The sequence below is a fragment of the Struthio camelus genome, chromosome W, assembly GCF_040807025.1.
Source record: "Struthio camelus isolate bStrCam1 chromosome W, bStrCam1.hap1, whole genome shotgun sequence".
In the NCBI taxonomy this organism is placed as follows: domain Eukaryota; kingdom Metazoa; phylum Chordata; class Aves; order Struthioniformes; family Struthionidae; genus Struthio; species Struthio camelus.
The window spans coordinates 33,666,793-33,680,198 of NC_090981.1; the positions used below are offsets into that span (position 1 = coordinate 33,666,793).

A 13,406-nucleotide genomic window follows, 5' to 3' on the forward strand; every position below is an offset into this window, starting at 1 on the left:
TTGTAACCTGAAATGTGGGTAATCCTTACAGAAAAGTAAATTCATCTCAGAATACCACCAGCAGCAGTCATATGGAATCTCCAGTAACTTCTAATAAAGATACTGCATCAACTTCTCCTTCTCAGGTATTTAAATTTGTGGCTTTTTTAACATTACTTAGTGTATTAAGATTTAACCCACTTTATATTGATGTAAAAGCTGCAATATGAGGCAGTAATACGCTGTCTTTAACATATGAAAAATCAAAGCATTTATTTCTAATTTGATGATTACTTTTTAAAAACGGTTGCACTGTGGAAGACTTTAAAAACTTAGGGTCACATAGCCTAAGGACTACTAATTTAGATTCCCGTGTAGACAGTATTTTGTAAATGCATGCATATCTCTGGACAGTGGCCATCCCTGTAATGTTTGAACAGCTAACACGTCGACCTAGAATTTAACTATCAATAGCATGTTGACCTTACTGAAGCTTAAACTCGTCCGTAGAAGCTTAACTTCTTAGTTATCTATTATTGTTACGCAATCGTTTGCTTTCTAGTTAAATACTTAAAATTGTTTTGTATTGCCAAATGACTTGTTTATCTTTGTGTACAGGGAATTCTAAAGACAAGCGATACGTATTTTTGTTATACCGTTACATGTGTTCAACGTTCTTTGTGATATGTTAGTTTTAATATGCCAAATACGCACAAACCTTCTTGTGCTACTTTTAAGCACTGTTTAAACACACAATTCAGAAGACTCCAGAATAAGCAACAAATAATAGTAGTATTCTGCTCCTTTGAGATATTGGTAGAATATTTCTTTTTCTATAGGCATTATTTAAATTCCGTCATGATTCAGTGTAGCCTAGGTGTTAAGACAGCTGAGTCAATGGTTAGTACCTCAGTCTTCCCTTAGGCTTTTCAGACTTAAAAGCCTTTTGTCCTCTTCTCCTATCAATAAAACAGGACAATACAGACTTTCTAGAAGGAGCTTGAAAACCTTCATGTAGAAGGCATTACTTTGAGGAAAAGTGTCCTTGATACTTTCTGTGACTAAAACTGCACTTCAGTAAATCTAATTGAAATTTGAAGGTAGTGGGGGACACAAGAGCTTGTCTGTATAGAGTGATGAACTAGTAAGTACTGAAAATATCTTACCATTAAGGTATTTCTGTTTAAAAAAAACAAAAACACGGAGGGTGGGTGTTACATTCCTGCTTCTTCCTAATTTGCTGCCCGTCAGAAACGGTGAAATGGTACAAGTCTCATGGACCTCTTCACGTCTACTTCGGTATACACGGAATCTGGGATTATTTCAGCTGAGCAGTATAAAGCTGTGCCTGGCGCTTCTGGTCAAAGCTGCTGCTTTGTACATCAACATACGCAGTATATGCTTGTTAAACAAGAGGACACAAGCTAGTGTTTCAGCTGGAGAAAAGCTAGAACCGCAACTATAGCAAAACCTGGCTCTTTACCTGCTCTCTATCGGCTTGGCACTGTACATGTTCTCATAAGTACACAGTGTCACATGCTGCTTAGAACTGCTTTAATAATCATTTTGTGGCAGCAAATGTTTATTCTTACCAGATATATCTGTACTGAAATTGATACCTAAACAATACTGGCCTGACCTTATTTTAGTAAAGGCTTTGATAGAGTGTCTGAGTGGAGCATCTTTTTTCCAAAAGCCTTAGCTGTAGATCCGAAGAAGAACTTGCCACATCATAAGAAGTTAAAAACTAAATATGAAATATGGCATATATGTAGCTGCCATAATTTTTTTGCTGGTTATTTATAGATAAGAAAGACGTTTTCAATAATTACTTGTTTGGAAATGTACCTTTCAGCATCAGAGCAAAATTAATGTTGTTTTTTACAGAAACGGCTTTTGGATTCCGATTTTATCGATCCGTTAATGAATAAAAAACCAAGGATATCTCACCTTACCAATCGAGTTCAGCCAACGTTCAATGGTCACTTGCCTGCCTCCAGCGAGAAAGCTGCTGCAGCCCCCCCGCCGCCACCTCCCCCTGCAGCTGCCGCTACTCCCACTCCTCCACCGCTTCCCTCTACTCACCTTCCTGTTTCAAACCCTCCTCAGACTGTAAACTCTAACTCCAATTCCCCCAGCACTCCCGAAGGCCGGGGGACTCAAGATCTGCCTGTAGACAGCTTTAGTCAGAATGGCAGCAGCATCTATGAGGACCAGCAAGAAAAATATACCTCTAGGACTCCTTTGGAAATCCCAGCATCCACTGCAGTTCAGTCAGAGTGTCCAAAGTCCACAGATGAGAAGCATTCAGTGTTGCACAAAAAATCCAAAAAGAAAGCAAAAAAGCATAAGGAGAAGGACCAAATCAAAAAGCATGATGTTGTGAGTATGGACGAAAAGGAGAAAGACCCTAGGAAAGAAGAAACTGCCAAGCTGAAAAGCTCCTCCAGTTTGGAGTCAAGTGAAGGTATTAATATGCTGCTTTTTCTATCTGTAATGTGGGTAGCCCTTATAATTTGATCAGTGAAACCAGGGACTGGAAATGGGAATGATCTAGTTCTCCCTTTAATTAATTTAATTTCCATTAAATTGGTAACTCATTGAAACCTGCTCTGCTTCTTAAATCGACAAGTCCTTGAAGCCTGCACACTCAAATTAGATGATCAAAAGCTTGTCGCACACACTTGTTGCTATTTACTTGTTTATTGAAACACATGCCACAGATGCAAACATATTTCACCATATGTGAATGTTCATGGTACTGTGCCTTTGGGACATAAATTGGCATATGGTTCACTAGAGTTCTGGTATGGACAGTGCTATGAACTCTTCTCCCTCTTGGCTACCAAAAATTTTTACTTCAAAAAAACAAATACAAAATATGAACACTTTTAAAATGCCTCTGCAAAGCTAAATGGAAACTCACAAATTATACTTGATTTCTTTTTTTAAAAAAAAAATCATAGGGCAGAGGTCAATTCCTTTGTTAAACCTGCGTCTTGCGTTTTAGAGGTTTGCCTAACAACCTGGAAGTCAAATTCGGCCTTTACCTACAACAATCACAAGGCTTATTTAGAGTATACAGGGTGCCTCTCTGAAATACTGTTGTGCTTATAGATGAAGGTGCTTTGAGGTGGTCTTCTCACGTTTATGCTGGACATATTACACAGTGTCCACCTGTGGCCCAGGATTGTCTTGAAAACATTCATGCTGAATTGGCAAGCATGAGAACTTTTCTCCAGAGGCCACTAACAAAATTTGGAATGGCTAAAGCAGGGGGGAATCAATCTTATGCTTCAGGTTGGTGCTTGTATTGAAGTTCCTAAGCGTGCTGAATCAGTCAGACAAATAATACTTGAGTTTCTGGAAATGAAATGTTCACAGCAAAGCCATATTCACGTAAGTTGTACTGTATATAGGTACAACAAGCAGTTCTACTACTGTTTGCATTTATCTCAGAAATTTTGTTCCCGCTTCTACCTTTTATACCATGATTCTTTTGCTTTTAATAATAAAAACATTACAAGTAGAACGTAGTATGATAGCTTTTTACTCTCCTTGATGTATGAGGCTCAAATAGCTTAGAGGTTGGTAAGGCTGTTTGAGTTTTAACAGAAATACTGCGTTTATACTATCTTACGTTATCCCTATTTAAAGGATTGTGTGGGGCTTTTAAAACTTCCCAACAAACTCTAAATAAAAAGTAGAGATGTATTAAGTTATTGAACGTTTCTTCCTGTTCCAGGCAACCTTTCCTTACAGTAGCTCTTTTTCTTATTTAGCAAAAAGATAAGTGTTGTTCAAAATATTACTTAAAACAGAGGGATTAGGGATTAAGTGTGCTCTGCTTTCATTATGCCAACTCAAAGAGCAATTTACAAATGCAAAAAACTGTATCAAACCCAGTATTGACACATTAATGAGGAACAAATTGTTGCACATGTATGTATAATATATTATTGCAGTCCTCTGGAACCTGAGTGTGGACACATGTGTGTGTATATACGTGTGTGTGTGTGTGTATATCTCCAGCTATCTTAAGTTGTGCAGCTACATCTGTTGCTGCATAACTTGAAGTGCTGTGCAGATGCCACATCAGGTCTTGAAATAAGAAAGGTTGACCTTGAGTTAATGATGTGCTACCTGTAGACTAAAGCAGCTGTGCTTTTAAATTCTGGTACTGCCTACTATGAGTAAGGCCATGTGAGCTCTATTATTAAATTGTAGAGCTTATTCCTAGTAATCTACTGTGAGAATACAGGCCTATCAGACTGGTATTGTTTGGCTACGTTAAATCTGTTTCATGAATGTTGTGAAAGCGTTTATCATGAGTGTCAAACTTCTGCCTTTCTATAGGAGATAAAGAAGCTTGCACTGCCTCCACGGATCATCCTTCATCAACAAGTGAACTACCAGATTACTTCATGTGAGTAAAATAATGATCAAGAATCTCTCACCACTCATTGAAGCAGTTGAAAAATCACTTGTAAAAACTCTTGCTTATCCACAAAATTGAATATTTGCCAAAATATATCTCTGGAATAATGACAAGTTCCTTTAATGGTAAAATAACCAGGAGCCTTATTTGAATATCTCTTTTGAACTCTGAGGTAGTCCTTAAGGATTTTGAGCAAAAAGTGTTAAAACCAAGGGGTTTTTTTATATACTTCAGAAGAAGACTCAAGTTATTTAATGTCATGCTCCTCCTTCATAATAGTAGAATAGAAAAGGAATATCAATATGTGCTGCTCTCTTTTTAGAGGTAAGGCAACACAGGAGGACAGCTGAATGTTAAAATACTGAATATGTGAAGTTCAGGCATCTTTTCTGTATTTTCAGTGCTTAGACCATCTAAGTAGGGTAGGTGGGAGGGGAAAATAGCAAACTCTAAAGTTAAAATTTACATATTAAAGAGAATTTTCAGCCGTTGTTGCAGTAAGACAAGTGTTAATGAAATAGCTCTAATAGTAGAATCAATTGGTTGCCTACATACTTTTTTCTTATAATATTATAAGTTGACTTTTGCCAGAAGGTTTATTTTCTTACTGCTGTAAAACTGCACCGCCAATACCCAGGGCATGGAGGTTTTTCTGCTGTTTTAATGATACTTGTTTTTTTTTTTTTTTTTTAAAGGCTAAGTCACATGACTGCTGTGCAATTATTGGAAGGCTTTGGGCACTACAGCCTGAATTTCTAACAAAATACTGTGTCGGGGAGGGGAGGTGTCCAAGCCTCTTTCCTCAGCTGGAAAGATGATTTTTGAGAAGGTTTTGATGGCTGTTGATCCGAGCTTGAATGAGCAACGTGATCTGTCAGCCAGCGGGTGCTCGAGGCGTTCTAGCAGTGCAATGACATGGCGGCAGCTGCAACAGTGACGCTGGGCCCTTGTTGTCACATTTGCAGTGCAGAAGGGGAGAGACTGCTGTCCCTGTCTGCTAAAATGCCGCTAATTGCCTGGTTCTCCAGATCCTATCAGAGGAAAGGATCAGTTATACTAGGAATAATGTCAGCTGTATTAAATGAGTGAGTTGAGGCCTCCCTGCAGCCAAACACTTCAACTTTGGTACGTCTTCCGTTTGTGTTAAAGCAGACGGTGCAGTAATGCCCTTTATCGTATTTAATACAGTAAGTAATACTTCATGGAAAGACTGAAAATACGTCTAGCCCTGCAGAGAAGCAGTTTAACGCTTAAAAGTGTTAGGCTGAGGATTCAAACCTAGATTTTAATTCCCAGTCTCTGCTTAGCTGGGGCACTTATGTCCTTTGCTAGGACTGTGTTGCTGCGGTGTTGCTTGCTCTTGTGATGTACCTGTTTGTAGGCCGATATTCCATGCTGTCATGTCACTGGCATCTCCTGAAAAGTTGAAGAGCATCTTTAGTTTTATTGAAGAGACTGTATAGTAATATGTGACTGGAAAAAACAAACAAACAAAAAAAGCCAAGATCATATCTATTACTTGCATTGCTACCTTATCTTGGATTTGTATAATAAGCTTATTATATCCTCTTATGTTTATTTGGAGGAGAGAAGAACAAGGAAAGCGTGTCGATAGCATCAGTGGCTTTAAGCGTTTGCATTGTATGTTCCCCTAGGGAGGGGATGTGATTGTTTTTTCCAGGTTTCAGAATTCACTGCAATTATTTGCTGTATTTCAAGTAGGGTGGACTTCTGTTTACCGAAATAATTAATGTTATCAACAACTATGATTTATGTTAGATTGGCACAAATCTAGAAAAACCTAAACTGCATCCCAGTTCATAAATTTAGTCCCTTCCAAAAAGGCAACAAAAATGAATTTTCAAAAGGAAGTAAGACTATTAATCTGTCCCTTCACAGAACCAGACTATAATCTAGCAGTTTCCCCTTTCACTTAGGTTGATGCATCAATTGGTCTTTCTAAATTTGAGTGATTGCTTATGTTATGTAAATATGCTACAGTCTGCACGACTTATGAATGAAATCTCCAAAAAGCAAAACAGTACCAAGTCACTGACATAAAAATACAGTAGATTATTATGAAGATTTTATGTACAATTATACGTAAATATGTTCTTTCGCATCATATGTAGAAAAGCCAAGTCAGTCAAATAGTTAACTGACTTTAAAAGCAAGCTTGGGCATCTATTTGATACTGACTAATTATGAAATGTCCATGGTATAAAAATTCAAGTTGTACACTCACTTTTTCCATTAGAAAATACATAGCTATAGTCTCATATGAGCAACGCCAGAGTTACAAGGATGACTTCAATGCAGAGTATGATGAGTACAGGAATTTGCATGCTCGAATGGAGAATGTCACTAGGAGATTCATGAAGCTTGATGCACAGCGGAAACTTCTTTCTCCAGGATCCAAGGAATATCAGGTAAAGAAGAATAAATCTCTACCGAATGTCCACATTTTCAGCACAGACAGATGCTTCAACATATACATCTATTAAATTATATTGAAATGGTTTTAAAAGGCTTGTCAAGTTGAATGTCTGTAGTCATATAACTGAAGTTATCAGATTACGTCAGGCTCTAATGAATGTTTGGCAGCATCTTGGTGAGATAAAGAGTGCCTCTATACAAATGCCGAGGTTGGCGGGGGGAAAGCACGTAGAATTAAATGACCATAATCCCAAGGCTTTCCTGAAACCCCATTCCCCCTGATTTTAGCAGATATTATAACTAGACTGAGATTCACAAACGTGTTCAGCTCCTACGTGACTGGCCCAAATCATAGTTGATGTTTTTAGCAAAGTGTATTAAAAACTGGTATTCCTGCTTTCAAGCCTAGATTCCTATTATTTGGACAAATAAATCCCAAGTGTTCAGTACCAGTGTTCAGTGCCACAATTATTTAATTCTGTGTGTATCCTTTGGATTTTTGGCAGTATCTGCCTGGCTTTTATAAGTTTTTGGATAGATTGCAGATGAATTTGTGAGCAGAAGGAATAATTTAAAATCTTAGGTACCGTACAATCTGACAAATGTGAAAACCCTTCACAACTCCCATATAATTAGCGATTCCACGATGACAGTGATGAGAGACGTACCTAAGCTGCTGCTGTTTTCTCTCATCTGTGCTCTGGCTCTACAAGGGCTAACTGTGATTTTTGTAGCTTGTCAAAATCCTACAGAAGTTTAGTCCTTAATTCAAGATTCCACCCACTTCTGAGCCGACTGTGAATGCAAGTATTTTACAGTGGCATTCAAGTGACTTCACAAAGGGGATCTTCAAACACATGCTTCTTGTTGCTTATTTACAGACTTAATGGCAGAGCTGGGGGGGTTTTGGTAACATAGCAGGAGCGGTGGCTTATGGATAAGAAAATTCATTTAGTAAAACTGTTTTTTTCATAAAGTTTTAAGTCGTGTTGCATTTTGTAGTAGTAGTAGTGAAAATGGTCTTCACTTTTTTTTTTTCCATGAAGATCCTTCACGAGGAAGTCCTAGAAGAGTATCGAAAGATAAAACAGGTATGTGCAATAACTTGATCTGTGGGAGGTGGAAAGAACTGTGTCTGGCCTGAGGCCATCTTTAAAGCAATGGACATGGAAAAATTAAACTCTGTAGAAACATTTCCATGCCCTAATTTGCTTTTTGTCTTTACAGTCTAGCCCCAACTACCATGAAGAGAAGTATAGATGTGAATATCTTCATAACAAGCTGGCTCATATTAAAAGACTAATAGGTGAATTTGACCAACGGCAAGCAGAGTCATGGCACTAGTCTTCTGCTTGGACCAGGAGATGTGAATGAACCTACGCTTATTTATTTAAAATTCCAAATGAGTTGCTCTAAGATTCTAAAAAGATTAAACTTTTGCATTACAAAAGTTTCAGTATTAGCAGACTTGAGTTACTACTTTTGTTGTTGTTGATGTTGCTTATATGCATATTTGAAGCTGCTTTTTCTGGTCCCTTCTTTTCTTCAAAACTTATGTTTGTCCATGGAAATCATTTTATCGGTAGACGCTGGGGATCCAGTACATCTACTTTGAAGTTGTGCACATTTTAAGAAAATATTGTAGCAAATTGAAATGCTTTTGGATAAATATAAGGCTGTTTTCTGACCTTTCTTGTTAATGCAAACTCTTTGCCTTAAATGGTAGAAGGTTTAGAAATTTGCACAAAAATAAAAATAAAAAAAACCGAAAACATTGTTTTGGAGGGTTAAAAGAGGCGTGTATATAATGCTATATACAGCCCATCTTTGTTACAACAGAAACTTACCCCTGCGACTTAAACCCCCCATTGCAATGATTGCCTTAAGGTGTTTGCTTGTGTATATTTAGTGTAGTTAAATTATTAGCTACACTGCTTCCCGCTTTACTGAAGCACCTGGGAAGCACTACGTGGCCTACCAGTGTCTGAAAGTGTGTGCTTGTACTGTATGTGTGCAAGAATGTGTGGGTGTGAGCATGCATGATGGGGGAAGGAAAAAAAGCTGCTACTCTAAGTAGGCCAAACGCTCAGGTTAAAACAACTGATGAGTGTTGCTGTAGGTTTTTTCCTATAAAATTGCTACTTCTATTGTGGAAGATGAGAACATTTCCATTTCAATAGTTTGTCAGCTTTATTAATGTTGGAAATTGATACTTTACGAAATTAAACAGATATATAGTTTTTGGGCAAGATTATAAAATTAAACATGTAGGTTACCTATTTATATACTGCTATAAAGTATTTTTTGAAGAGAGATATGCAAAGAAGCTATTGCCTACATGAAATGTATATTTAAAGATTTTTTGTCCTGGGTGCCAGGAATATAACAAAGAACAGATGTATTTAACTATAAAATACTGTGATCACCAAACAGCACAAACTTTCATTTCATGCAGTTTTTTGGTTTAATTTGATTTAAACCATTGCTTACTTTATCATGTGGAAACACAGGTTATTTGGTCAAAATTAAGCAAAATCTTTGTTTGTCTTATTGTATTTGTCTTTTCAAAGTGCTGCCAATTGAAAAGGGAAGCATTATGTTTACAAATCTGATTTTGGAATGTTTGCCAAAAATTTGGTAGTATCTCTAATAAACTTTGTCTCCAGCATCAAAAACTGTTGTGTATCACTGTAAACCAGAAAATGTTGAAAATTGCCAGAAAAAAATGCATTCAGGGAAATGGGAGCATTGGAGTTTTCACCTTTAATTTGTGTTCAGAAATGTTATGCTCAACAATGTTATGCTCATGAAGATGAAATAGTATGCAAGGTACACCACAGCACACAGTGTGCATCATAGCTGTGTCTTATTACTTCCTTGAGACCAACTTGATTTTTGGGTCCCTTAGATTGGTACAGTTGTCTTCAACTTCACATTTCAAATAGTAAAACAAAGAGGAGATTTCTTGCTTCCCGTTAACAGTGGCGTGCATGTGGATTTTGAGACTGACTTCAATCCAGAGTGTGTACACAGTTATGCCCAAATACAAGTGCAGGAGTTGTTAACTTCACTGCAGTTCTGGTGCAACTGCACTGGATGCTTAGATTTCAATCTTAGAAACAACTTGGCTGTGTTAAGGTTAAAACAATGTGAAGTTCCGGGTATTGGGACTGATTTAGGCAGCAAGCGTTCTTTTGTAAAGTCCGTATGCACCAATCTGACATTGGCTGCCATTGTGGACACACAGTGCTGCTGCAACTTCTAAATATGTTGTTACCATTTATAGTACTATCACTGTATAACTGAGACCCTGTGCAGTTAACTAATTTTTTTTCCCCTCCTCTTGTGTAGAAAATGACCTACCTGTATTGGCATGCATCTTCTGGTTTACAGGCTGTGTATCTTTTGCAGCTGGAGGCTAATACTACTTCAGAGGTCCAGCACTGCGTATCATCATGAGACCTGACAAGCTACTGTAAAGGCCTTAAGTGAAGATTTTTGCCCATTTGTATTGATTATTTCTTAAGCCTTGCAAGTATGCCTAGCAGCCTACATATTGCAAAATAGTGCTGTAAATCTACGTATCTCTTGTTTCCCTTGAGTTGACATTCCTGTTCAGCACATGTTGAGAGCCCATAAGTAGGGCCTCTGAAACTGTACTGCCTTTCCTGTAAAACTGGCCTACTCACTCATAGAAACAAACGTTGCAGATGGTGGCATCTTGGCTTGGGTTACACTACTATAAAGCTGAAGCAAAAGATTGATGTAGAGAAGGGGCAACTGTGCATGTCTCCTTTATGGAAACTGTGAATCTCTGCAGTTTAAAGGAAAGAAAAAAAAAAAGTTAAAAGGGAGGCAATAGTCCTTTCCAGTTGGCTAAAAAGCAAAAAAAAAAAAAAAAAAAAACACATAGGCTAGGAGGATTGGTTTCCAATTTTATTGTAGTTTGGGGAAGGAAAACCTGTGCTCAAAGTAAAATATATATTTTTTTTAATTGTAGATATGCTCTGAACTTTCATTTAAAGCAGCTCACTGTTGACTGCTTTTAAGTCTTCAGTTGACTTGGTCAGCTAGCAAAAGAGAAAAATCTTTTGGAAGTATTTTATAAAATCACATAAGTGTTGGAGGCAAATTACTTAAACAGGATTTAAACAAAAGTTGGATTAAAGTGTTGATATTGTAACTTTGCTCATTCCATTAGCTTTTTTTAAAAAAAAATAGTAATGTTACAACCAGTCTTTCTGAATATGTAAATGTTGGTTCATGCTGAGACCTATGGCTACTTTGAAGTATAATTCTTTTCATAAGTTTTAATATAATTTGTTTGTGTACTTGAGGGGGGAGGGATGTGGCCAGCAATTCCATAACCTTCTTTCTTTTAGGGAAGGATATGAAATTGAAAAAAGGAGGACAGTATTTGGGAATGGGAAGGCTTAAAACAGGGCTGTGAATCCCCCTTTTTGACTTGGAGAATATTTTAAAACTTTTTTCAAGTTTTTCCATACAGACTGTATTAAAAATCTGTAAGTGAAACATCCTGGGGCGTTTTGTTAATGAACACTTGAGCCATTGTTGCCCCTCTGTTCTACATCAATTTCAGTTCAATAAAATGTTAACTTTGCAATTCTGAGACTTGGGGGTTTTCTTGTTTGGCGGTGGGAAGGGGATGCTCCTGCCTCTTTTCAATGACGTGCTAATTCTGTCATGAGGACTACTTATTGCCTTGCCATTGGCGTGTACGGTAAGTTCTGATCACAGTAGGTACCTTGTACCTTCTGCACCTCATGGTGTAGAGTGTCACGATGGTATGCTACAACTCATTTATGAAGGGGACACCACTACTGTGCAAAAGTGCTGCTGTGAAGTGTAGACAGAGCAATGAGGAAGATATGCATTAAGAAGTGCCTCAGTGCATTTATCTTGTTAGTGAACAGAAGGTAACTTGTTCCTGCTTGACTGAAAGCATGCTGTTTTAGTTAGAGCTGAAAAGTAAAGAGGTATTTTTCCTTCAGGTTATCCTCTTTTTCTAACTAACTAGTCTACTTTTTTTTAACTTTTAACCTCCTCCTTCGTTTACTTCCCTTTCCTATGCTGACAAGTGAGCTGTGTTCCTTCTCTTCTGGTGCTGAGACTGATTTCTAACCTAAAAACAAAATGTTCATATGTGAATTGTTGCTGTTATATTTCCTGATGTTTAAATTTTGGACTTAAGTAGAGACAGAAGTTCTTTACTGCAAAGTACAGGACCTAGTCCTGGCAAAACACTCTGAAATCCAGCAAACTTATCTGGGAAAGCATCAATGGCAGTAGGGTTTTTTTTCCCCTGCCACTAGACATAATACCCTGTCAAGGAAAGAAGCAGCTGCGCAATCTTAGGAAAGTCTAGCTCTTAGTTGAATCACTAGAGTTTTCATTAAAGAAATTGCTTATCAGTTACTGTTGGTACACCACTTGCATCACTTTTGACGGTTAGTAATAAAGGAAAACTGATGCATGGATAGAAGTTTTTAAAGCAGAGATCCTGATTCATGCTTCACATCTCACTGTGCCAGTGAACTGCTGTCAGAATTATGCAAGTTCTAGGTATTAACAGGCCTATTCATTTCTGGCTATTGTCTTGCCCTAGATCCCTAAAACCAAAACATTTAAAGTTTTCACCCAAAAAAAAAAAAAACATTAGTGGTCCAGTAAATCATAGTTAGCTGAAAGGTGGAAAGCTGCTTGTTCGCTTGCTTGCTTGCTCGCTCTCTCTCTCTTTTTTTCCTCTCTCTATATACACACATATACATATATATCTCCCTGTTGAAAATTGGTTTGGAGGTACTAACTAGTGACTCTTATTACAAAAAATCCCTTTACACATATGATGAGTCGCTTCCGTTACCACAAGCCAGTATTATGCTGGTTACAGTCCCAGTAAACTATATAAACTTGGAGCCTACACTCTTCATGCTGCCTCATTCCAAGTACTCTTCTAGCACGTATATTCCTATACAGTCCTAGGCCTAAACCAAGGTTACCTTTTCCTGAAAGGGATGTAAATAAAGGTTGATGACAACAGTTATAGTAGTAGTCACACTTTTTTTTTTTTTTTTTTTTCATTTAGCCAGAGCTTTATACAACAGGATTTGTGGTAAAGCAATAAGCGGAGGGCTAGGAGCATTGTAAGGATCCTAACTTTTAGTTGTGCCTAACTGTCCAACTCGGAGTGCTTGGTACTACACTGAGGAGTTTGGAGTCCTCATCCTATTTCTTTACTGACTTAATGCTTAGCTGTGCATGTCCTCTGTGGTGCAGAGGTGCCTTTGCATCATCTCGTAAGCCATCCCAAAGGCATTTCCATTGATAATTCCAGTTAAATGTGGTTTAAAAAAAAAAAGATGCCATGTTAAGATAACAACATGAAATGATTTGCTGGGACTCATACTGCAAGATGTGGTTGTGGTCAAAAGCGCAGCCATTTTTATATGGTTAAACTTCTTAAACTCTGCTACTCCATAGTCCTATTAGCCAGGAAACAAGGCAAGAACAGTGCAGGCCCTCTGAAAGGCAG

The 13,406-nt window shown here is 37.7% G+C and overlaps 1 protein-coding gene across 5 annotated transcripts in view; it reads left to right on the top strand.

Moving 5' to 3' along the window:
• The window catches only part of LOC138064086 (RNA polymerase II elongation factor ELL2-like), a 50,472-nt gene extending 38,987 nt beyond the window's left edge, over window positions 1-11,485 (top strand). For all 5 annotated transcript variants that reach the window (XM_068924989.1, XM_068924990.1, XM_068924988.1 and 2 more), the window contains 6 exons: window positions 32-125; window positions 1,867-2,446; window positions 4,336-4,405; window positions 6,675-6,846; window positions 7,900-7,944; window positions 8,081-11,485. In XM_068924989.1, coding sequence (XP_068781090.1) covers window positions 32-125; window positions 1,867-2,446; window positions 4,336-4,405; window positions 6,675-6,846; window positions 7,900-7,944; window positions 8,081-8,197 — 1,078 coding nt within the window. In that variant the 3' untranslated portion in view covers window positions 8,198-11,485. The remainder of the gene's footprint in view (window positions 1-31; window positions 126-1,866; window positions 2,447-4,335; window positions 4,406-6,674; window positions 6,847-7,899; window positions 7,945-8,080) is intronic.
• The last annotated feature ends 1,921 nt before the right edge of the window (window positions 11,486-13,406 follow it).